Below are 25761 nucleotides of genomic sequence, written 5' to 3'. Positions count from 1 at the left end.
ACCCAAGCCCAGCAGCACCGACACTGCTGGGCCATGAGGTCTGGGTCACGCAGCACATGGGGCAGCAAGAGCCAGGCCAGGTGACCGGGCAAGAGACGCCCTCACCCGCTCTCCTAAAAAGTGATGACCTTGAGAGAGGACAGACTGTGTCTTTCTAGGTATCTAAATGTTTCCTTTCCTTTTCACTGTGACTTCTCTACTGATTGAACTCAGCACAACTCTCCTTCAAAATGAGTGCAGGACACACCTAAGAACACAGTGGGATTTTTTAGAAAGCATCAGAAAACCAGAGGTCCTCAGGAGACAATGTTAGAAGATAAAAAAATTCACCCATTATGAGAATTGTTCTTTTCAGCCATCCGTCTCTGAATATATTCATCTCCCTTTTCATTTTTTTTTTTTGGTCTGGAATCTCAAATAGCTTATGTTTTCATAACATATATGGCTTTTTTGTTAATTACCAGCTAAAATGCTCGGGGCGGGGGGGGGTGATCTGCAGAATTTAGGTTCTTCGCCTAATAGACTGAGTCAACAACAAAACCCCAGGATGTCCCAGCAATTAGAAGGGCACCAAGCCAACATCCTTCTTGGTAACAATGAATCTGGTCCTGAAAAGACTGGAGGGAGACACATGTCAACCTAAGACTAAAGCCCGAAAAGCCTGAAGGAAGAATGAGAGATGGTGTAGTCAGAGATGCTGAAACCGTGAATTCTAAGGAACAAGTTTAATTAAAAAGCTTTGGGTTAAAATCATCTTTTGTAGAAAACAGAGAAAATATTTGGAGATATCAGTTTGAAGGACTTTTATTTTAGGGACAAATTTATGTAGATAATCTATCTTACAACATGGTCATTCATCATTATTTAAGGTACCATGTCCATGACTTGCCATGTATATATATGTGTGTGTGTGTGTATATGTGTATATAAATAGTAGGTTATAAAATCTATCCATAATGTCTCTGTATGCGTTGAAAACACTTCTGTAACTAGTATTTAACATAATAGATTCTCCTTCATCACAACATGGTATGCAAAGGGGAACAAAAGTAAGCTATCTGGAGTTGGAGGACCAGCTTCTGAATACCCCTAAGGCAGCAGCTTTCAGAGTGTAGTTTCACTGCTTTTGATTAGCCAGACTTACCTCCAGATCCCACAAAGACGCTGCTGTCCGCTGGGTAACGAGTCACAATAGATACATACTGTTCAATCTGAGTCTTGCTTTTGTTAAAAAGTAAAAAAGCAGAGTCAAAGGAAAAACTCCCGGGCTGCAATGGCAAGAGGAAACACTAGAGGGAGTTGTGAGCACACTTTCCTCCACAGCTGATCCCTGAGACCCTTTTCCAACTGCTCTCAACTTGGGTTAACCAAGGAGGGGAATTCTGCTGTAACTGGCCCGGGATTACCTGCTCTCAAAACACACCACCCTCTGCACTTGACTAGTTCCCAAAACAGGTCATCTCTGAAACCAGCCAAGGCACAGTGTGACTGTAAAAACAGCCACAAGTTATTCCCCAACCTTTATGTACACACTTTATCTTCCCATATTTACTCCGGACTTTGCTATTTGACTTCATTTGGTCAACTGGACATCAATCAGAAAACGTGAGGTAAGCAGAGACTAGGAAAGCACTTGGGCTGGAGAACGTGCCCTCTCTCTGGTTGCTTTGGGGAAACCTGTGTCTGTCCATGGTGATGTGACGCCCACGCCAGATGCTGGGAGGCACATGGCCGGGTCATAGCTGTCATCCCAGCTGACACTGAGCCAACCACCAGGCATGTCAGTGAGACCACACACTGCACTCTATGCCCCCACCGAGCCAGCCCAGATCAGAAGAACTGCCCAATTGATCCACAGAAGGATTTACATCCCTACCTTTAGGGGAAGTTTATTATTCAGCAAAAACCAACTGGTAAGTCAAGTAACCCTACAGTGTGTCTAGCCCACCTAGGCAATGACCTTGATGGAAAACCATGATGTTGACAGCCAGATGCAAAGAGCTTTCCACCTACAGAAACCCAACCCATGCCACAAGGTCAGATCCCACTCAAATGCTATAACTTTGTTAAACCGTCTGTGATCTCCAGCCCTCAACTGAGCAGGCCCCCATGCTCAGTTTGTTCTGCTTGATCAACGGTCTTGTGATGTGTCTTCACACCGCAAGGCTCTTGAAAGTAGAGACAGACATCTCTGTGTCACTCTTGTGTTTACTATAATGTCAGCAAAAAAACTGTTTAACTCAACTGAAAATTGATCATTTAAGAAAGATAAACCATCCAACTTTTCTATATATTTGAAAGCTTTCATAATAAAATGTTGGGGTAGGGGAGGATGAAATAAACTTATTTTTTATTTACTGACCCAATACCACACTGTAAACACCATGACCTCAGAGCGTGTATTTTGTTCATCATGATTCCCAGCGCTTAGACCAATACCTGGCCCACAGTAGCTAGTCTACAAATTGTTGTAAAAATGAAGAAAAAAGAAGGGATTAAAAGGAAAAGAGCATTCAAGAAGACTCAGAAGAACAAAACGCATCATCAGATGAACATCTGCTTCAAAGTATTCATTTGCTCCAAAGAGGGAGACAGAACTGATCAAATGGGACGCCATGTGGGAGCCCCACACACCCCCAGGTCACAAACTGCTGGGGGCAAGCGTGTCTGTGGGCCTTGCCACATACTCCGACCCCGAGTGCGGCCACTGGATGAGGCGCACGGTCACTAAGGGTCAGTGTGTTTGTTCCCAGGCCTGTTTATCCTGAAAGTATTTGCAATTCTACTTAAATATTATGTGAACAGACAAAATGAATTTAAAAAGAAAGAATTCCCTGTTTCTACAAGAACTAGGTTGAACGCTTTGGAAAGTGAGTTGTTAAAACCGTCGTCAAATTAAGTAGATGAGACAGCTCTTAAGGACTGGAAAAAGGCTGACCTGAAAGGATCAGATTGCTTTGCAAGGATCTTTAAACCTCATTCCTCCTGAAAAAGCCCAAGAGTGAAAACCGCAGACACTGGACTGTGGGTGTGTTTTATGGAAGAATGACGGCGGGAAACTCAGGACCGTACACAAAGCAAAGGCCTTGGCCCCACATCACAAGGGGGGACGAGGAACACACATTCATAGGTTGTAAATTAAGATAAAACGTGAAAGGTATGTTTATATAATTTTTAACTGACATTTTTATCGACCAGCTTCTGGTCCTGACTGCCAGGAGTAGACCGTCTGCTTCTTGATCAAAGGGAGAGAGTTTACAATTCAAATGCTGTCACTCCAAAGACCACTGACCTTCGGAAGGGTGGGAATCCACAGAGGAGTATATAGGTGATCACGCCAGCCGCCCAAATGTCCACCTTCAGGCCATAGCTGGGAAAACAGAGATGGTGGGAGGTGAGAAACAGTGATACGCTCCCTGGAACCCTCCCCGTTACAGGACTGGTCCTTGTTTGTCAGGAAAAGAGGTCTTTCCGAGCCACACCGCTCATTTCACGTAGAGGAAAGAATTACCCTTTGGACAAAGGCATCTGCTCTTCTCCCACCATCACCACCCTTGTGGGGATTACTGTCACTATTCCCAAGACCAGCCTCGGGACAGAAGTCCAGGCCTGGGGCTCTTGGAAATAGAAGCACAAACTTGAGTTCTTGGGATCAAAGTCACGTGCAGGTAACAGCCTCTCCTGCTCCCTACACTCCCAAGGGGCATCTGAATACACAGCAGCAGCAGCAGCAAAATACACCTTTCCCACCAAAATTAAAGCACGACCCCAAACCACCAGGAGCTTTACCCGGTTTCAGCAATGATTTCTGGAGCCACATAAGTCGGGGTGCCACAGACCGTGTACAGAGGGCCTTCCACCACGGTGGCCAGCCCGAAGTCGCCCAGCTTCAAAGACTTGGTTCCATCGGGATATTCACACACCTGGAACGGAAACCAGCCAGTAATCAGAGTTGTTTCTTCCTTGGTGATTGCAAGGCGGCCTTTGGGATTAGGCAGAAACGACGGGTACATTTACTAACAGATTCAAAAGAAATATCTCATGATAATAACACCAGGATTTATGTTCGTTGCTTTTTAAAGCTCTTTTTTTCTGGAGGTTTTTGCATGTGATTCTGATTTTTTTAAACATTTTTTATTGATTTATAATCATTTTACAAAGTTGTGTCAAATTCCAGTGTTCAGCACAATTTTTCAGTTATACATGAACATACATATATATTCATTGTCACATTTTTTTCTCTGTGAGCTACCTTAAGATCTTGTGTATATTTCCCTGTGCTATTCAGTATAATCTTCTTTATCTATTCTACATTTTTGAAATCCCATCTATCCCTTCCCACCGTCCGCCCCCTTGGCAACCACAAGTTTGTATTCTATGTCTATGAGTCTGTTTCTGTTTTGTATTTATGCTTTGTTTCTTTGTTTTGTTTTGTTTTTGTTTTTGTTTTTTAGATTCCACATATGAGCGATCTCATATGGTATTTTTCTTTCTCTTTCTGGCTTACTTCACCTAGAATGACATTCTCCAGGAGCATCCATGTTGCTGCAAATGGCGTTATGTTGTGCGAAATTTGAAAAACACATCTCCACCTTTGCAAAAAGTTCCTAACGTAGGAGTGTAATGAACACGTGTCGTGCTGAGGGGGAGAGGCGGTTGCCTACCTGGTGTGGCCTGAGGGGCCTCCGAGCCCGGAGGCAGGAAACTGAGCTTGACTGTGTGCTGTGAGGGAGGCACTTGAGAGCCTCAGAACTGGTGTTTATGAAGTGCCCACTGATGGACTAGGTGCTCTCCAATTTACATGTTTAGTTTAGAAGATAAAATCAGGACTAATTCTCTATACAATCATGAATATAAATATCTCATAGAGGAGAACCTTAGAAATTTAAAAGGAAAATGACCCCTAGGATCAGACAGCCTGAACTTGCCTAACCAACCCCTCCACCCGTGTTCTGTGACCTGTGAAAGTCCCTCACCCTCCCCGGGCACATTTCTTCATCTGTGAGATGGGATGGATGCCCCTAGTCCCTGGCCCGTGGGGTTGGTGTGAGGATGAGATGAAGCTCAGATCAGGGCTGGAGGAACATTCCCTCCTTCCCCAGAAGGACTGGCTCACTAGTCAGGTAAGCATCATACTGGAAAAGGTTTACCAGCGCTGGGGGAGATGTGAGTGTTTTGCTTACACTGAAGTGACCCTTTCTAAAAAGCATTCCAGCATCATGTAAATTTCTTAACATCCTTTATAACCTTTGATCCTGTAAATCTACTCCTAAGAACCTACTTTGAGGGAACTGAGATGGAGCCAAAGGTTATGCACAGGAATGCCAATCTCAGAATTCACCTCTGTTTTTAAAAACTGGAAGCCACATAAATGGCCAACAGGGCAATGACTTAATAAATCATGGCAAATTCCTATCATGAAATATTATACAGTCACTAACAAGCACATTTCAAGTAAATATTAATCATATGAGAAACATTTACTATATTACATGAAACATTTACTATATTACATAAAACATTTACTATATTCAAAATTGTATATACTGTAATACCTCCAAATGTTAAGTTTATGTCTAGGTGGTAGCATTATGGATTATTAAAATTTAATTTAATTTAATTAATTAGGATTAAATTAAATTAGGATTAAAGTATAAAGAATTTTCTTCTTTTACTTTTCAGTAGTTTCTAAAATATTTACAATGAACATGTACTGTCTTCATAATTTGGAAAAACTAATTTTATACATAAGCAAACTTTCCTTATGGGATAAAAGTCTGAAAGTTACATTTTAAATGGAAGGTTTCAGAAGCAAACGAGTGTGCATGGAGCATAACTGGGATCTGACTGTGTGGTCTGAAAACACCAAATTTGGGCAGAAACCTAACCTGTACTCACATCCTATCTTTCCTCTATTTTTACATTTTAGACATATTTCACTTGTGTTTCCTTGCATTTTACTATGAACCAAACCAGATTTTCACCTAAACCACTACTTACTAAAGGAAGAGAAAAATTTAGAAAATCATGTTATCTCAAGATAGCACATTCACAGCACCATCCCTGAGTCTGGGACTTCATGAGGGGGCAGTGGTTTATAAACTCATCAGGCCTCCCCCAAGCCAGCCATCCGGGATCTTCACAGACCTTTCCTAAAGGATGACACTGAAAACCTTCCTTGCCTGTGGTGATGTCAGCAGTTTAAGAGGAAGATTTTTCACCTTAGTATCTTAATAACTGCTTCCATTTTGTGTACTAAATACACACACCCCGCTGGCATCTTTATGACTGTCAAGCTTCACAGGACTAGTGGTGAGGATTTTGAGTCCCGCACACAGATATTTATCTTTCTGAGTCAGCCCACAACTCAGCAGAAGCATGTTCAAAGCGACTAATGATTTAGCCTAAAGCAACAGAAACCAGGTTCTTTAGTCACGCTTAGTCTTAGGGTGACTTTCCATCCATTATGTTTAACGTAAACATAAACGAGAGCAATCTGAATTACAGTTAGAATTTATGATGCATTTACTGAAACCCAGACTTTAGAAATCCCCCAAGTCACCACAGTGATAAGAACATTATAAGCAATATTATAATTCTAAATGTCTGTATCATGAGAGTAGAAAAAAAGTTTTGTTAATGTCATTTTGTTTTTACAACTTTAAAATACACTCATTAGGCACATTTTTTAAATGTTTACTTTAGACATCCAGTTTAGAGATGCCTAGGGGTGTTCAAGGTTTGTTGTCGGATACTCAGAAGCCCCAGCAGTCCCATTCTTCACATCCGCTATAAGGAATTCAGAGTCAGATGCAGGAACATAAATAGAAATGCACAGAACGGCCTATAATCGCTGAATTATGTTTGGGCAAGTGGTACTCCTTGGCTAAACATCAAAAGGGAAGTGTCATAAGGGGCAGACAAGCCTGAAATAATAAGACTATTTTATCTGATTCATCGCTCCCCAATGCTAGACACAGACGCAAACATGTGAAACAGAATAGGAGTAAATTTCAAATCTTAGCTGGAGATTCTCTTCAAAGCAGGGAAAATATATATACATCAATAAATCTATACATATGCACACATTTATGACACTGCTCTACGAGACTGGCACTGACACACACGGCTTTACTCTGAAAGACTGATTTTAAGAAAGAGGTGAAACAGTGCGCAGGGCCTCCAAAGGCCTCCTGTTCTGGCAGAGTTCAGTTCTCCCCAGTAATGGACATCCTCACAGGACTCTGGAGATTCCAGCCTTCTCCCAAATACTGTCTCATCACACTTCTACAGTCACCCTGCTGAGCAACTGGGAAGAGTTACTCCATTTTACAGATGAGGAAACTGAGGCTCAGAAAACTCACGTTACTAGTAGGGGGCCAAGTGGGATTCCAACCTGCACTGTTCTGCAACAGATTCCAGGTCTGAAAAGCTGCACTGTATGCAGACCCTGTGTGGGGTTTGAACAAGCCCCCCTGGGAGAAGCCCAGCCCTGCGGTGCTCCAACCCCTGCCCCCCCACACCCCAAGCTGGGAGACGCTGTCCGCAATTGCTCTGACAATGCAAAACTGAAAACCGTGAGGAATGCAGATTCCACGGACAAAGTGAACGCTGCATGCTGTTCTCTAAATAAAATGTCCATGTCCTGATTTAGGACGACTTCAAATATGAGAAACCAGCCCTCTTGTCTCCCTGTCCCCAGAACTCCTGGAGATGCGGAATTTATCACCAGGCTCTCCTGGTTACCGCTGACAGGGCAGCCCCAGGCTGTAACTCACCGCACTGAGGGCCACCCCTGTGCTCCCTGACCCGTCCGTCTCCGCCAGCAGGACTTTGAATTACAGCACTGCCGCCAGAGAAGGGGATGCAAATCAGATGTCTGAATGCTCTGGTGTTTAGAGACTGAATTCTTTTTAGAGTTGCAAGAGGCTGACGGGTCACTCCACGTGGTTACTCTGAGCGTCTCAATGGCACTTTCTCATTCGGGGCAACGCCAACTTGCTGACCATGTCTAGCACCTGCTGAGGGGCCCAGGTAGGTTCCAACGGCAGACACATACTAAGACAGGTGCCGTCAAGGGTTTGCACAGCCTGACACCTCGGCTCTTTCATGCCACACATTAGCCTCAACCAGACATTAGTTTTATTATCGTCTTCCTTCTTCCCTTTAGGCAGCACAATGGGGCAGGACCAGGTCCTGGAGCGGGGCGGACACTCACCTAGGGCAGGTGACACTAGAGGAGACACCCGATCTCAATTCCCTGCCTACATCCTGAGACGTATCACGTTGGATACATCAATCCCCACTACTGAATCTTCTCTTGACGTGTAACGAGAAAAGGATGTGGCATCAGATTCTGAGGTTTTACGCACATTAAGACAATGAGGGTGGAAAAGAGCAATGGGAGGTGAGAGTAGGATCTGAGCTGGGAAGCGGGCGCTGCCAGGTTCACAGGGAAGCTGACTACTCCCTCCGTCCCCTGCTCACTGGGCCTCGGCAGTCAGAGCTGCCGCTGGGATGGGCTGGCTCCATGGCAACCAATGGTTCCTGGGGACCCCTGGGTCCAGAAAGTATGGGAACATCAGTAGCTGCAGCCTCTGGGGTGACAGGGGGCCGTGGGGAGCAGGGCGTCCTTGTGAATGTCTGGGGGAAGCCCTGTCACCTGGGCCCATGAAGCCCCCGGCCCACGCCGGCAGTGGTGAGGGGCCCGGGCTAGCAGACACCGCAGTGTCACAAGGGAAGAGAAGCCTGTTTTGAGAAGGAACACCATGTCCTCACCTCCTCCCCAAGGCCTGCTTTACAGCTGTCTCCATCCCTCTTGCAGTTCATAAAACCGAGTCCGAACAGTACATCCTGTTTTACCGCGCAGGAGTGTTTGTCTCCTGATAGGAACACATAGACGTGAAATGCGTTCCCTCAAGGCAGAAAACAGTAAAAAAAAATCTCACATACTTGGAAGTTGACACTCAGAAATGATCGAATTGTATGACCAAAAGGGGAAACGGATACTCTGAATTAGCAGGAAGTCCAAGGATGGCCCCCAAGCCTATCCATCAGTGCATATTCTGCTCGACTACTGTTTGTGTGTCGCAAGCACAGGGCAGGCTGTGGAGACGCATGTGTGGGTGCCAGCGGCTGCCAGCCCCATGCCCATCAGTGGTCGGGCACCAGCCCGTATACTCCACACCGGCTGTGTGCTTACTTGGCACTGTCCAAGGCCCTGGGATATAAAGGTAGTGGGGACATAAACCTTGTCTCTAATGGTGCTGACAACCTGCAGAAGACAACAGACAAGGAGATGATAAAACCACCCTGCACCATGGCAAGTGCAGCAGAAGCCAGAGGAGGCCACGACTGACTCTCCCCAGGGCGTCTGGGGATGATGTCAGGAAGACAGGCCTTGCTCAGCGTCTTACAAGATGTGCCGTGCTGCAGCTGCAAACAGAGACCGGCATGGACACTAGCAATGAGGTGTAATGCTGCTGACAAAGTCAAGTCTTCACCAACTCCAAGGCCTGGGGAAACCTGTGTTTGGATTAACATGATATGGAAAACGCAGATAAGCTCACCTCCCAAGCAGTGATGATGATGATGATGATGGATGATGATGATGATGATGATGATGATGATGATGATGGTACCCAGCCCTGAAAGGTGGGACCAGAGAAACCAGCTTTCCTGTGTGTGTTGGGGGGATGTGTCTGCAGACCGCCCAAATCACCTCTAAAATTCCTCTACAAGGTAGACATGAGGACTGGCTCAATTAGCAAGCTGTGTTTGGTTTTGAAGGCCACCATGAGGGGAGTTAAATATGGTTTGAAGGTGAGTACCATGCTCACCAGATGGGTAGAGAAGAGAGGGGACAGGACAAGAGGCTGGAAAGGTAAACTGGGACCAGACTACGAAGCTGGGTGTCATAATGGAATGAGACTTTCCTTGGTAGAACAACAGGACAAATGAGACATTTAAGCAAGAAAAACTAGTATCTCTGGGTCTCAATGTCCATATCTGTAAAACTGAGATGACTGGACTAGATTATTTCCTGCATAGAAATGAGCCCCCGTGTTCTACTTCTGTCTCCTAGAAACCTCTAATTCTGTCTCCAATTTACTCTTCAGAATATTTTGCCTCATAAAATAATTCTCCTGCTCACCTTTCTTTAGTCAGTACCATCAATCAAAACATAAAGGTAAACAATTTTTCTAACGTCTGGTAAACAGTAAATGCAGATCAATTCAAGAAACCCATTAACATTTTATGGCCTTTGACTTAAGTCAGGCTGATCTGCTAGATTTAAATTCTCTCAGTCCCTTATTTGCAGGATGGGTGCATGACTGTTTGCATGTGATTACTGTCACTTTACCAGAAGAGAGCCATGAGCTGAACAGAAAAGGCAGAGGTAACATACCAAGAGGTTCTCTGGCTTGATGTCTCTGTGCACGATGCTGAGGGCGTGGAGGTACCTGAGGGCGCTGGCCAGGTTGTACACCATGGCACTGCCATCTCTCTCGGTGTACTTGGTTGAAGAGGTGATGGCATCAAAGAGATCTCCACCCTACAGGACACATAAAAGGACACAGCAAGACATCAACAGTGGCCATCCTAGGAAGGTAACAAAGAAGGTTCATCGGCCTGGAATAGATGAAAAAAATGACACGAGTGCCACTAAAATTGATGATTATAAGTAACGAAAATTTCAAGGTGGCAAAACACTTTTCCAACTAGGTCCTGCAAGAATATTGCAAGTCGTGGGACCTGGCATTGATGAACTCTCTTGAAACCTCTCCGTCCTCTTACTTTGACCAATTCCATCACCAGAAAGAGCTCAGTGGCCGTTTCCATCTCCTCAACCAGCATGATGATATTTGGATGCTTCACTCTGCGCAGTATCGACACTTCATTCTCAATCAGATGTTCCTGTCAAAAAAAAAAAGGGGTTTAGAGAGATGGATCAGAAATTACAGAACCCTCTGCTCTATCCCTGTGTCCCGGAGGACAACATTGTCTGTAGATGTGATGCTGAAGGAACTGAGACAAACCAAACCCTGGCCCAGTGGGTTTCCACAGCAACAGGACAAGCCAGGGTGATATTTCATTGTAACTAACAAAAAGGAAGGCATCCTGCAAAGCATCCCTCGAAAGGGCTCGGGGTGCCCTCTCAGTGTGCTCTGCGCACGCTCCCTCCTTGTGTCTTCAATACTCCCAGCACCTTAAGAGGCTGTGACGCCGTGATGCTGAGAAGGCTTGGGTACGCCACACTGTGCTGTGGTTCAGCTGGAACCACTTTTTCATTTCAGTAAACACTCAGAAATAAAGACCAGGCAGGCACATAGGGAAATTTGGCATGCTTATGGGACACAACCTCTAGCATTACAAACATTTTTAGTTTTTAAACTATTACCAGTGTAAACTGAATTTCATGTTGAAATTCATGAAAAAGAAACTTTCCTCCTCTATGACTGGGTACAAAATCGTTCACCAGATGGACATTCTTTATCATCTTGCATTTCAGAACTCAGGACACATACAGTACCGTGGGGCCCACTATTCTCCTTTTAACTCTAATCAATTCTCTGAAAACACCACCTGATTATCAGTCCTGGTGAGTGATGTGGTTGGGACAGCATTATAGCCAAATGTTTACTCACAGCATTAAGGAACTATTCTCAATACGCCAACTCATGAATCATGAACAACTAATGCTCTATTCTACTTTGCAACATTAAAATCTCTCAGTAATGTCACATTTGTTGATCCTCATTAACTGTTATAACGAACTGTTTGGAATTTAAGAAATGCTCTGTAAAATTTGCTAACGGTGTTTCATTTTTTAAGCTAAATGGATCTCTCACTTCAGTTCTCCTGCCCCATCCCCATTTCCCTCAAAGTCGGAAGAGTCTAAAAATTTACCTCTATTCAGGGACTTTGTGATGCCAATTTCAAGCAACATACACAAAATACTCCCCATTGCCAGTGCCCCAAGAACTCTCTCACGCTGGAGCCAAGATAAGGAGTCCACCCGGTGCAGAGACGACACTTCTCTTTTCCATGAAGAGGCACAACAGAGAGTCTTCTGGGAAGCCTGGGGAACTCATCCCAGGGCCCCCGGCAGTGGTGCATTACCAGTATTAAGCAAATATTGCAGCAACATTTTCTCCTCCAGTATTTATCATCTCGGCTTACTGCATGCTAGTCAACAACGGCTAGCATTCTCCACACACAGTGAAGGTTTTTGTTGGGACATGGGAGCTATTAGCCTTTGTTTCCCAACCTCTGAGGACGCCTGTAAAAACGTCTTTGAAGGAACAAATCCACTTTTTGAACTAAACCAACCTCAGAAGCAAAACAGTGCACAAAAAAATCCTTACAAATGTTCTCTTTCTTATGCAACCCATATGCTATCTGCTTCTAATATGTAAAAAATGCTCTCTAGATTACATTTTCCAGGAGTTATTTCTAAATACGATATGAACATCACTTTTGTCTCAAACTGCAGTGGACTTACATTATTCAGTCATCTGCCATTATTTATGTTAAGTGATTCATGATTCTAACTCCAAATAATTTACACATGAATCATTTCATGGCGGTGTTCCAGGGTTTCGTGTGAGAGTAAATGACAAAGAAACGGCTCACTTGGCATCGGAAACCGCCCGATCCTCGGCCACGGTGGTTTTTAATGTACAAGAGAGAGACAGACAGACAGGACCAGAGAGAAATGGATTTGGGGAATAAACAACTCTCCTAAACCAAACGAAGCATCCTGTCTCCACCCTTCCCAGCCCCGCAGAACAGTCCTTCCCCACTGTGTCCTCTGTCTCATTGAGTGAAGCTGGCTGCCCAGAGCAGACGGATTTGCACCCTGGCCCTCGATCCTGCATCCTCCTGCATAGCCAGCCAGTCGCCAGCCCCTGCCAGGACTGCCTGCTCAATAGCCTACATCCATTCCCTTCTCTGTCCCTTTCACACATCTCTCACCCAGCCCTCCAGGCACTGGCACAGGCAGTTCTGTCTGGAACTTTCTTCCCCTACTTCTTAGTGAACTCCTATTTATTCCTCAGGATCACATGGGATCTCACCTCCTCCAGGTAGCCCGCCCCTGCTCCACCACAGCTGCTCAACCCTCTAATTTGTTCTCACTGCCCCCTGAGCTTGCTCCAACCACCGCTCTCACCCTGCTGCCGTGGAGGTTTTGGTTTACCTCGCTCTCTCACACTAGCACAGCTCGTTCTGAGGTGCTTGAGTAGGTGAATGCATAAACACATCACGCACTGCTCTTGGTCACAGTGGCTTTACAGCTGGTATCTATATTGTGGAGTGAGTACCACTGAGGATAATACAGTAAGGGAGATCGGAGATTCAAGTCACTGTACGTCACTTCGGTGGTAGACGAATGTGGTGGGTTGAATAATAGCCATGTGACATTATGAACTCCTAATGCCTGGAACTGGTAACTATATTTGGAAAGAAGAAAATGTCTTTGGAGATGTGATTAACGATTCTGCAACAAAGAGGTAGCTGTGGATTATCTGGGTGCCACCACAGCTGTCTTTATGAGACAGAGGCAGAGGGAGACTTCACACACAGAAGAGGAAAAATAAACACACGGAAGAGAAGGCTATGTGAAGATGGAAACAGAGTTTGGGGTGATGTGGCCACAAGCACAGGGAATACTGTCAACCACCAGAAGCTAATTAGAGTCAAGGAACAGATTCTTTCCTAAAGCCTTCAGAGGAGGGCTGTGGATTTCAGACTCTCAGTCCCCAGAACTGCGAGAAAATAAGTTTCCGCTGCAAGCCACCAAGTATGTGGTAACTTTTTCCAACAGCCTCAGGAAACTCATACAATATACATTTAGATTTACATCCTCCTGTAACATGTGGATAACGGACCTGGACCTGGGGGAAGAGAAGGAAGGGCCACTTCTAAGCACCACAATGGAAAGCTCAGGGCTTATGGGAATTCAATGAATATTTATTTAGAATGAATATGGTTTAGTAAATTAGACATGGAAGAATTCTTAAACTTACAAACACCACAGCCTTCTCAAAAGCCTCCATAAATACGGCCCCAAGGTGAATTTTGCCAAAAATCTACTCAGAAGAGCCCAACGTGCTTCTGGGCCTCTGCTCAGGCTGCGCTGGCTGCCTGGGAGGCTTTTCTGTCATCACTGTTCGAATCCTACCCGCTGCTCAGGTCCAGCTCAAGTGCATCTGCTCTGAGGCATCTCCACCGATCACCCACTTCTCTCTCCTCTGCTTCCCCTGAACTCCCACAACACTCTTTGCAGAACTGGTATTAATTTACATGTTAAATTACCTTCTTCCTAGCACAGTATCTTGCACACACAACAGATGTTAGGTAAGTGAGTGAATTAATCTAATAATGCTCATATATATTACAGAAAAGAAAACAGAAGGCCAAGGGTCAAGAATTTTCCCCCCAGGTTCTTATTACACGAACGAATGCATAAACTGAACTTGGAAAGGGAATGTGTAGACTGGCTGTACAACCAACTAGCCCCAAATTCCAATCACGACTCTGCCTGTGTGTGACTTTTGGGAAGCTATTCAATCTGAATCTATTTCTTTCTCTGCAAAATTGGTACATCTGTTTTTCAAGTTATTAAAGGTAATATGCAAAGTTGCTACATGTCCAGGCCTGGACAGATAACACATTTTAATAAATGGCAGATACTATTTTTAGCATTATTACTTTTCCGTGTACAACCCGCAAAGCAAAGGTGACAAACAATACCCCACAAGAGTGGCTGAATGCCTTTCCCCAGATTTTTGCTTAAAAAAAAAATTCTCTATATCATTTTTTTCTAAATATAAAATTTAGTGGGAAAATCTACTCCTTTGAAACAAATCAAGTACGGGATTAACATACCCAAACTACTATACATAAAATAGATAAGCAATAAGGATTTACTTTACAGCATGGGGAATTATATTCAACATCTTGTCATAACCTAAAAATAAAATATAATCTGAAAAAAATAACTGAATCACTTTGCTGTACACCTGAAACTAAGACAATATTGTAAATCAACCATACTTCAATTACAAAAAGTTTTAAAATTACTTTATATAGTCAGTGTAGAAATAGCTGTTCAAATAAGTAAAATGTAAGAATGGAAACAAGAATATCATCCTGAATTATAAAAAATACAATGACATTCAATAACAAGGAAAAACAAGTTCCAAATGTTTGAAGTGACCTATTCACTCGCCTCAGTACTTAGTGTACCAGACTGAATTTTTCTGCATAAAGATCTTATTTTTTTTCTAACTACTGAAACAGTTGCTTAAATTTCAATCAGGTAAGCAGTATCTCTACCATAGCAATTATTTTAAAACTTTTTTGAAAAAATACTTTAATGCAGCTGTTTAGACCTTGGCTTCCCCGAATTATGATACATTCTGCTTAAACATCAGATACAAAAAGTAACACCTACTTACATATGGGGAAAGGCTTTGCAGTTAAAAATTTAATAATATGGTTAGCACAGTAAGTTAAAACACATAGAATTATTTAAAGAAAATTAAATTTAGAAAAACCTTATTCAAAGAAAAGAGGGGGAACTTTTTGTACAGACTGCTTCACTACCTGTCACAGCATAGTAAAAAAAAAAAAAAAAAGCGTCTGACAAATTTGCCTCTTGGACTGTTCCATTCTGGGGCTCTGAGAAGATTTTTCTGAAACTTTACCATAATATTTTAAGTTTTCTGTTAAAAATACACAGTTTAGTAGATGTGTGGAAGAAAAGCTTTAGGAGTTCCATAAATATAAAATCACTACTATCACATCAAATCCTACTATTTATATCATTCTGAATTCCTTTGGCATATTAATAATATTAACAGTTAACATGTGCTAAATTCTTATTATATACCAGTACTTTTCTACATGTTTTCTATAGCTTAATTCAATTAACATGCATAACACCCTTATGTCTTAGGTATCGTTAATAACTGCATTTTACAGGAAGAAACAGAAGCACAGAGGGGTTATGTAATTTTTCCAAGGTCACACAGCAAAAAGAAGCAGAGCCCAGATTACACTTTATACAATCTGGCTCTAGAGCAGTACTGTTCAACAGAAATATAATGTGATCCACAAACGTAAATATGAATTTTCTAACAGCCATGCTAAAAAAAATATAAAAAGCAGATAAAGTCATAAAGCTTACTTAGCCCAATATGTCCAAAATAGTATCACTTCAACATGTAATCAAATATGAAAAATATTAATGAGGTATTGTTTGTTCTTTTAGCATTAAATCTTCAACATCTGCTTTGTGTTTCAACTCAGACTGGCCACCTTTCAAGTGCCTGGCACCTCGCATGCTAGGAGCCCAGTGGCAGACTGTGAGGTCTAAAGCCTGCTCTCTGAACTGCAACGCTACCTACCAGAAAGGAATCTAAAAAGGTCTTTGTCGTCCCTGTTATGAAATACTTATCTTTTTGAACATACTTAAAATATCAGTAAAAATCTAGCAGCATTCCGTCATTTGATCTCTTCCCAGCCCCATCTTGACACTGGGACACAGAGTAAAGTTCATCCATCTGGGGAGACAGTCCCTGGTGTTCCTGCACACCCTGCATCAGCTGTTGTTTCAAGCTCTCTTGGAGGATGTCTGTATAGCAAACACCCTTGGAACGCAGAGACAGGGTCTCCCTCGGGGCGGAGGGCAGATTTGTTTCCTGAACATGATAGTAAGAATAATGTTCTTCTCTGGGGTAGGTTTGCTAGTGTCCTCCTCATAAGATTGGGGGGTTCCTAAGCTTGGGGATCGCCTGCTGTGACAAAAGCCTACTGTGTGACAGCATCCAGTGGGGCCTCTTCGCATCACTTCTGTGGACCTTTGGAATTAAGGAGAACCAGAGCAAGCATGGGGCTAGCTCCTGTTTCCAGCTACACTATGAGTAATAAGGTTTTTTTTTGTCTCTGACCCAGGAAACTGCGTCTTCTGCCACATCCACAAACCGGGTAGGCTAATTTGTCAGTTTGAAAGTAGGGTCCAGTCTCAGACCTCTCAAAGTCCTCGACATAGCTTTTGTGTGTTGCTGACTTTTAAAATAGGCATCTCCTGGAGAAGAGAACTTGTATTTTTCCTTCATTAGGACAAAGATAAAATCAATTTACTGTTTAAGGATTAAGGTTTCTGAAAAATAGCAGGGGGTAAAAAAAGCTTGATAAATGTTTCCCACACTGTAGTCAGCAGTCTGTTCCTGTTACAATCTCGTCAAATCACCACTTAAATTCCTTCACCACAGCAAACATCTCCAAGTCTTTTTCAGTTTCTTTTACAAAACAGTTATGTATACTATACCTTTCCACAACATTTGGCTTTGTCTATAATCTTTAGGGCAAACTCCTTTCCAGTGGACCTGTGGAATGATCAGAGGAAGGCCGTTTTAAAGACATGAATCAAAGACACCAACCTTCCTGGTTTCCTCTACAGCACAGACTCGGGGAAGAAAGGCTGCCTTCCTCCTCTGTACATAAGACATGATGCTGACTGGGGTCAGGGAGAAAAATACCCAAAAAAGATTTTTAAAAAACCCACAAAGCCACTGCTGTCAACCTCCTTTTATAAATATTAATCATATTTTAAAGCAACTCACATACTTAAAGTATTTAAACTCTGTTGTATCAGAGCTGGACAAGAAGCTATTTTTCCATACTTAAATCTCAAAAATAGTTCTCTTAAAAGACAGAATAAAATTAAGAAAAATGAGCCAAGGTCATGGACATTTTCATTTTTCAATGTCTTTACATGAATCCATTAGTCACGAAGTAGCCCATAATTCAAAACTGAAAAGTCCCTAGATTTTCATCTATTTCCCAGCCAAAACTCCAGTGAGGATCTGGTACCATCTCATCCACACCTTTAAACACCTGTATCTGGTACTGGAGACATCATTTACTTGGACATGAGAATCTTGATATTGTTGTTTAACTTTTAATCACCTTTAACATAATTTAATCTGAATATGTCAAAAATACATCCTTTAGAATAGGAAAGCAGTTCATGAAAGAACACGGTGGTTTTCTTGCAATACGTTAGCTCTCTCACTTGCTAGCTGCTTTCGCCAGGTGGTCACAGCACACGCCGATGAGGCTTACCTTGGACGAATAACTTTCATTTAAATTGCTTTCCCATAATATAAACCAAACACTGCCTCGGATTTCTAACAAGTCTTTAGAAGTCATACTTACACCCTTGTTACCTGGGTGGCAATCTATGTACCAGAGCTAAACAGAAGGGCTTAGAGAACACGGAGCTACTCTGTGCAGCGCACAGGCAGTGGTAAAGCTTCCCTGGTGATGCAGCAAAACACAAAAAACTGTAGTTTTTTTTTTTCACCAGAACTTTCCAGAAAATTCCCCACTGACAATAAAAATTACCACTTAGAACAGTGAGGCTAGCAGCCTAAACACACAAAGACTCTCATCTCAGTCTTTTTCAGTTTTAATACTGTTTACAAAAGGTCCGGAATGTAAAAGAATGGATTTCTTACCATTTGAGGATTTAGGACCTTAAACAAAATAAAACTGGGCTAGCAAAAATGTAATTTTAATATTGGCAAAAGTTGGCTGATTCTGATCTTATAAAGACAGAGCTCATGTATCCTGAACTAGTGATGATATGTAGTTAATTATCAGCTGAGAGGGCGGTTAGGGGGATTAAATGAATTAATACAAGTACAACACTGAGACCAGAGCCTGAGCTGCACAGCTAAGTGCTACAGGAGATTTTTTTAAAAATGAATCTTATTCTTTCCCATTTTTCTCTAGCATATGGATGAGACTTGATATACCTCTCAAAGCACAAGGCAGGTTTATACTCTATATGTATGCATATATTTTTCCCTGTTAAGTTTCTTGTGGGGATGCAAAATTACTGGTCCCAAGTATACACTCTTTCAGAAGGCCTTTTATTCACTCAGAATAAACTCCCAGGGAGGAATGTACGTGTTGGTGAACAAATGGTTATCCTCACTATCCACGCACCTGTCCATGCACTCTTTGACTACTGCAAAATTGCCGTCACCAATAACCTTCCCAATTTTGTATTTCTCCAGAAGAGTCGACGATTCAGAGCACCTGTTTCCATTCACACCTGCAAAAAAGGATAAATGCAAAGTCTAATGAACACATCAACATTTCATCCTGATTCCTACATATTTGTAAAATAATAAATCACAACACATTTATTTCTAAATCTATGGTAAAACTAAGGAAAATCTGAGTGTATTTTCTGAATAGAACACCTAAATCATCAATTTCCTTTTGCCTTGTTGGTTGGAATCAGAAACCAACATAGTCAATAAACCTAAAAAATCCTGAAATATCAGCTGAAAAGTAAGTGATTAGCTTTGGGTAAAAGGGAAGTCTAACTAAAACTTTGTAAACTTTTTTGTCAACTCTGGGGAAAGGGGAAGGGGACGATGGTGGGGACTTAATCTTAGAAATTTTCTCCTCAAGATTTTCTAGTAAAGAAAACTCTGGCCAGTTAAGATGCTTTGTTAAGGCTAATTCCTGGCTCAAAGTCTTCTCAAAAAAGAGGAGGAAGTAGTTAAGACTAACTACTTTTCACAATGTATCTCCAGTGCCCAGAACACAGCAGACATCACAGAAACCCATTTATTAGTTATCTAAGAAAAAACACAGTCTACATTTAGGAATCATGAGCAGATTGCCACTAAGGAAAAATAAAGGAAACCCAAGACTAAGATTTGAAATTGGGATAGTTTCATTAACAGTGAGATTCTGTGTATCTTGATGTGACCCCTGCCCACTGAGGCTAAACAGACGAACTAGTGACATGATCACATCCCTGTTTAGGGAGATCGTAATTTAGCACAAGTGGATTTTGGGTGGCCGCCAAGTTCACTGTGAATGGCTTCCTTTATAAAAGTAATCATCAGGTTGAGAACTACCTTCAGGACTCATGCAACGATCAAGTTCAGGTCCACCATTTACATTGGAAGAAGATCTGCCATGTGCAGACGTCTGCTGAAGAAGAGAGCGCACGTTACTTATCAGGATACGCTTACACATCTCTAGCTGGTTAATCCTTAGAGGAGAGAAAGTGCTGTCCGACTGTACAAATATAATGACACAGACACAGAGGAGCGCCCCCTTGCTTCTCAGCTCACCTCTCTCCCACATACAACCCCGTCAATACAGTTCTTCCTTAGACACAGTGTTTTCCATTAGTATTAGTAGCAGAACTGACAGTGCTACTCTTCCTTGATGCTGTGTTACTTCTGATCTCAATAAGGAGACCCACGGCACAATCAATGCACAAAGTAGTTATGGCGGCACAGTAGGGTTAGGACTGTAGGGATTTCCAAGAATGTCAGCGCTGAGCCCCCAGATCCAGCAGCCTCCCCTGTGCTGAGCACTGGGGTCCCTGCTGAGGGCGAGTTCCTCCCAGCCACACGTCCAGGACTGCATCACCTGCACACCCTCCTGGGGATTCAGGATCCAGAGAGCAGCCCTGGCTCAACAAACTTCTCTACCCCCCAAGAGAGTGGGAATGACTCTTGAGCATCATAAGGAATTTTTCTTTTTACTAGGAACCAGAGGGAAACAAAAGATAAAACTAAGAGGTAGGTTTCAGCTTAACAAAAAGCTGAAGTTCCCAGTCTAACAGAGAAATATTTCTACTTCTTAGGTGAACTGAAAAACTCACATTATGAACATTGTTCATACATTTATTTTTATTTATTCTATTTTATTTATTATTCTGTAGGCTTATGAAATCTTTTCTTCATTTCCAAGGGCTATTACACTTTCAAACTCAATCTTTTCCCTTTCATCTTTAATTTTCCTTCTTCATTTTTTTTTTAAACTATTCCTTTCAGGAGTTTACAAGGTCAAAGGACTTACTGAACACTGAGACGCATCTTTGACATTTCTGTGTGTGAGTGTGTTTTCATGCTCACCTCTCTGCCTGAGCTATCCTGGTAGCTTCTGCCTCACAGTGGCTATCCTTGCTCATCCCTGCATCCCTGAGTGTAGCACGGAGCCTGGTGCACAAGTTCCTAATTCAGACTTGCTCAATGAAAGCATCAAGGACACAGCCTCTCCAGGGCAGGGACCCACCCTTCCCACAGGGCCCACAAGTTGGAGACACTGAGTCCACTCCCTTCCTCTGGGTAAAGCAGAGAACCTCACAGGTGCTGAGTTTGGTACAATCCAGGAGAGCCCAATCCTTATAAAAATTCCTTCCAACAGGATCATCCAGAAGCTGTTCTGGGGTAAAATATCAGTCTCAAGAACAAAAGGCATGTAAAAATTAGGCTGTTTTCTCAGATCCCATGTAACCACACCTGTGTGGCCAGTAAAAGCAGCAGCAACATGTCCTTTAAGGACACCCAGGGCTGAGGAAAAGCAGCGCTGAGACCCACTTATGAGCCCCTGTCCTGAGTGGCAAACACGCCTCTTGTAAGTGTCTGTCTCCTGCACTCTGACGCGTGTGTAGTCGTGCGGGAACGTGGGTGTGCGTGTGCGCCCCTTTCTAGCCACGCTTAGCCTGATGAAAACGCCGGTGTTCAGCCGGCCTCTCAGGGTTCAATCAGTTTCCTCAAGCTACAAGGTGGCCAACCAAAGGTTTTCAAAATTTAGCTTTTTTGCTGGTTTTGTTCTCTCTCTCTCTTTCTCTTTTTTTTTTTTTTTTTTTTGCCACTGAAATTGAAGGCAACTTCAAAACCAGCAGGAATTTATGCTAGAATGTTTTTAAAAGCAAGGCTTTCAAAACTGCGGCCCAGAGAGGGGACACGAAGGGAAGGTGAAAGGAAAACCACGACATTCTCTGCTCCGTTCGTCCGGGTCCTCCTCAGTGTGCACCCCCATCCGAGGCTCCTTACCTACGGCCTCTCCCATTCTATGATTATTGCCAGAGAAACATTTCCAAACGACAGTTCTGGCATCACCCCTAGGATCCCAAAACCTCACTGCATCTTGGTTACCAGCAGAATAACCCCACTGTCTCCAGCACGGCAGCCAGGCCATGGTTTATCCTCCTACTCACCTGCCCAATTTGTTTGTCACCTTTTTTTTCCACCTATTTTATACTTATACTAACTCCAATAATCTTTTTTTTTTTTTTTAACGTTGCTAAAACTTTCCAAGTCTTAATTTTCTGCTCTGAATAGAGGGACAGTAGCAGCACCTAGCTCAAAGATTTCTAGAGAATTAAAATTAGCTCATGCATGTACAATCATTTAGCACAGTCACTGACATGTAACACTAACACAATATTAGTTATTCCTATCTTTCCTTAAAACATCTAGCATAGGGCCTTGAAAGAAGCGGCTGAGAAATGTTTTTGAATTTTTGAATGCACAATGGCTTTATGAGATCTTTTGCTCAATAATTCATTCCAAGTCTGTTCCTCTTCTAATCCCACCCTTCCTAGATTGAAAATTGTCACCCAAGGGAGTAAAAGATCCAAATTACATTCATATCAACCAAATTCTTAATGGAATAAAGAAGAATGTATTTTGGGGGGAAATTATATTTGAAAAGATAAATGGAAAAATCATAGCTTATGGGGATGAGAGGGGATGGGAGGTGGGGTGGTCAATGCCTGGGAGCAACAGTGGCCGGTGAACGGCTTACCTGCACGTCTAAATCCACAGCCCAGCACAGGGCAGCCCCCCACCCTGGGACACTGCTGGCTGGGTTCCGCCCGGGCACTGGGCGGGAACCATCTTCCTTCCCGACACTCAGAGCCCGGGAAGTATGCGGTGTGCACAACCCACAGCCACTGCTGAGGTCCGGGGACCTGCCTTTGTCCCCACCGCCAACACCCACGTGCTTGCTCTGCTCTCCTGGAAGCAGGTAACATTTCTCTAACAACTAGGGTAAGCCAGTTAGCGGGTGTGTTCTGACTCGACGGCTAAGAAGGAAGCCTTGGAAGGGCCGACTGCAGGCACTTTTACCTCCTTGTCCATTTTCACACGGATGGGTGACTCCTCGGAGTGTTTATTGAGTTCCTGTCAACCACTGTAACTCTCCTGGTGTTTCTTTTGATTAAACCCCCCACTCCCACCTATCCTGAGTCCCTGTACAGTCCAGCAATTACAAATCTGGTTTGTTCTGGGATTCAGAGGTGGCGAGGAGCCAGGAAAGAGAGCAGGAGACAGAGCAGGTGGTGGGGGCTGGCTCTCTAGTGACTGAAAGAGAACGGCGACTGGATTAGAGCCTTGGCCTCAGAGGCGGCCTCGTGGAGAGGGTGAGGGCGCAGGCCCGAGTCAAAGGCTACTTTCACTTGTACCTGACGAAGGCATCGCTAAATCATCAAGAAACGCGGCTTTCTTAGCAAATAATGACGGCCAAGAAGAGCGTTTTTCCATACTCTCAAATGGAATGATTTAAGCTTTAAACCCCAAGCATTTAAGAACATATATACACACACAGAGTAAAGGAGTGACATATCTGGTGACCTATCCAAATATGTTCCTTTATTTTAAAAAAAGCTTTCACGAAGAAAATGAAAACATGAAAAAATTAGGGAATCACAATAAACACAGCTCAAGAGACAGAATGTGATTAGACACAGGGACAGTTTTCCTTTCCTCTCTTAGCAATAATCCGTGCTGGATTTTTAAAGGATACAAAGATCCACTGCTGCCTGGAAGTTTACAGTCTTATGAAGCAGCATGTGTGTACTCTTAAAATCCTTCCAAGAAACCTCAGCATTTCAGGATACGGTTTCCAAGGTTCTGGTGGTTACAAATGACCAAGAAGCTGGTGAGAGGGACCACTTTGCTAAGGCACAGACACACACTTGGCTCAGTGAATCACACATCTAGCGATTAAGTTCACGTGACCTCCTGGCAATGAAGCCTGGTGCTCCGAGAATCCACGGAAAGCTGGGTATTCACCAAGAGCTCTGCACAGATCCCTGGCAAATATTAAAATTGTCAAATATAAAGCAAAGCACCCTGGGTGCCCCAAGAGACATGCAGAAAAAGAACAAGGGAAACACGCAGTGGAAGCTACGATTGCAAAATCCTCACCATTCACCAGGTAGAATTTATGGATTGCCCTGCTCCCTATAAGAGAATTAGTGTCTTACTGAAGCGAGGAGAGGTTAAAATATGGCATCCCTGATGAAACCCGTGCCACTTCCATTGTCAAAGTAAAATTTTGTATTAAAATCTCTTAAAATGCTAACGAGTGTTTGTGCTTCTGTCAGCAGCCAGGATGCTGAGACAGCACGGAGACAGGGCCCGATGCCACATGTTAGCCAGACGCTCCTCAGTGAAGTGCACACGGATGGCAGCACCTGGGCTCCTTCAAGACATCTTCCATAATTGCTAACTGGTTCCAAAAGGTGCAATTATGTTTAGGAGTAGGGAGAGGAGGGGACATATTTCCTGATGAGGTCCTGATGGGTGATGGAAAAGACTGAAGATTCTGCCAAGCACATTCTATGCCTGCACCGCCGCCCCACCCACCTGCTCTCTGGCAGCAGCAGTTCCACTTTTATGAGTAAGCAAGGAAGGAAAATGCACACGAATCTGCTTCTAAGAACTTTTTTAAAAAGACTTGAAAACACAGCAGAAAAAGCTATAAAGTGCCCTCAACTGCTAGCATCACTGAAGAGGGCATTCGTGGCTGACTGAGCACATCTGATCATCAGTAACATGCCAGATTTCCTTTTTTTTTTTTAGCAAGGAAATAAAGTCAGAGTGTCCTACATTAAATTTCTTTGATAAGTGGATTGTTAACTATTTCTACAGAACTTGAAATTTAAAGAGAAGTGTTAAGTGGGGTACTAAAAATACAAAGTTTTATTCAGAAATAGGCAATTCTCAAAAAAAAATAGCAAAAATGGTTCCATCAATGCATTATCTCATGCTACTCTTGAGTATAATGCTGGACATACTCCATTCTGGTTTTTCATAAAAGGAAGCACTTGAACAGAATCCAGCAGATATACTTGTGGGGTGAGGTGACTTTCTCAAAGCATCTTGGAAAACGGCACTCCATTTTTAAGTGGCCTACTGCAGGGGTCAGAGACATTTTCTGTAAAGGGCCAGAGAGTAGCAGTTTAGTGTTTGTGGGTCATCTGGTCTCCGTCACAGCCACTCAGCTCTGCTGCTGTAGCTTGAAAGCAGCCAGAGGCCAAACAGAAACAAATGAGCATGGCTGTGTTCCAATAAAACTTTATTTAGAAAAGCAGGCAATGGGCCAAATTTGGGCACAAGCAAATAAACCTCTGGTCTACAAGAACTTTCGTAGGGAAGTTTTTTCTCCAACCTCTTACACTTTGAAACTCTAGAGCAGAGTAAACCCCAGTGTATGGTTGTTACAAAGCAGACGTCCTCTGCTCTGGCTGTACATTAGAATCAACTGGGAAGATCTGAAAAATTCTATCGCCAGGCTGCACCACCTATTAAAGAGTCCTTGGATGCAGAGCCCAGGCATCAGCATTTGTTAAAGCTCCACAGATCTAATGTGTAGCTTAGGTTGAAAACCTCTGACAAATGAACTTATTTACGAAACAGAAACAGACTCACAAAGAAAACAAACTCACGGTTACCAGTGGGGGAAGGGGGTGGGAAGGGATAAATTGGGAGTTCGAGATTTGCAGATACTAACTACTATGTATAAAATAGATTAACAAGTTTATAATGTATAGCACAGGGAACTATATTCAATATCTTGTAGTAACTTACAGTGAAAAAGACTATGAAAACGAATATATGTATGCTCATGTATGACTGAAGC

General features: G+C 43.1%; 1 protein-coding gene across 1 annotated transcript in view; it reads right to left on the bottom strand.

Moving 5' to 3' along the window:
• The window catches only part of DCLK2 (doublecortin like kinase 2), a 136196-nt gene that overhangs the window by 9346 nt on the left and 101089 nt on the right, over nt 1-25761 (bottom strand). Inside the window, 7 exon segments of the mRNA XM_032464782.1 lie at nt 3293-3370; nt 3790-3923; nt 10409-10555; nt 10798-10917; nt 17339-17396; nt 19024-19132; nt 19953-20028. Coding sequence (XP_032320673.1) covers nt 3293-3370; nt 3790-3923; nt 10409-10555; nt 10798-10917; nt 17339-17396; nt 19024-19132; nt 19953-20028 — 722 coding nt within the window.

Source organism: Camelus ferus, chromosome 2 (assembly GCF_009834535.1).
Source record: "Camelus ferus isolate YT-003-E chromosome 2, BCGSAC_Cfer_1.0, whole genome shotgun sequence".
Lineage (NCBI taxonomy): Eukaryota > Metazoa > Chordata > Mammalia > Artiodactyla > Camelidae > Camelus > Camelus ferus.
Note: the sequence above shows the minus strand (reverse complement) of the source record. Positions and strands in the feature narration are given on the sequence as shown.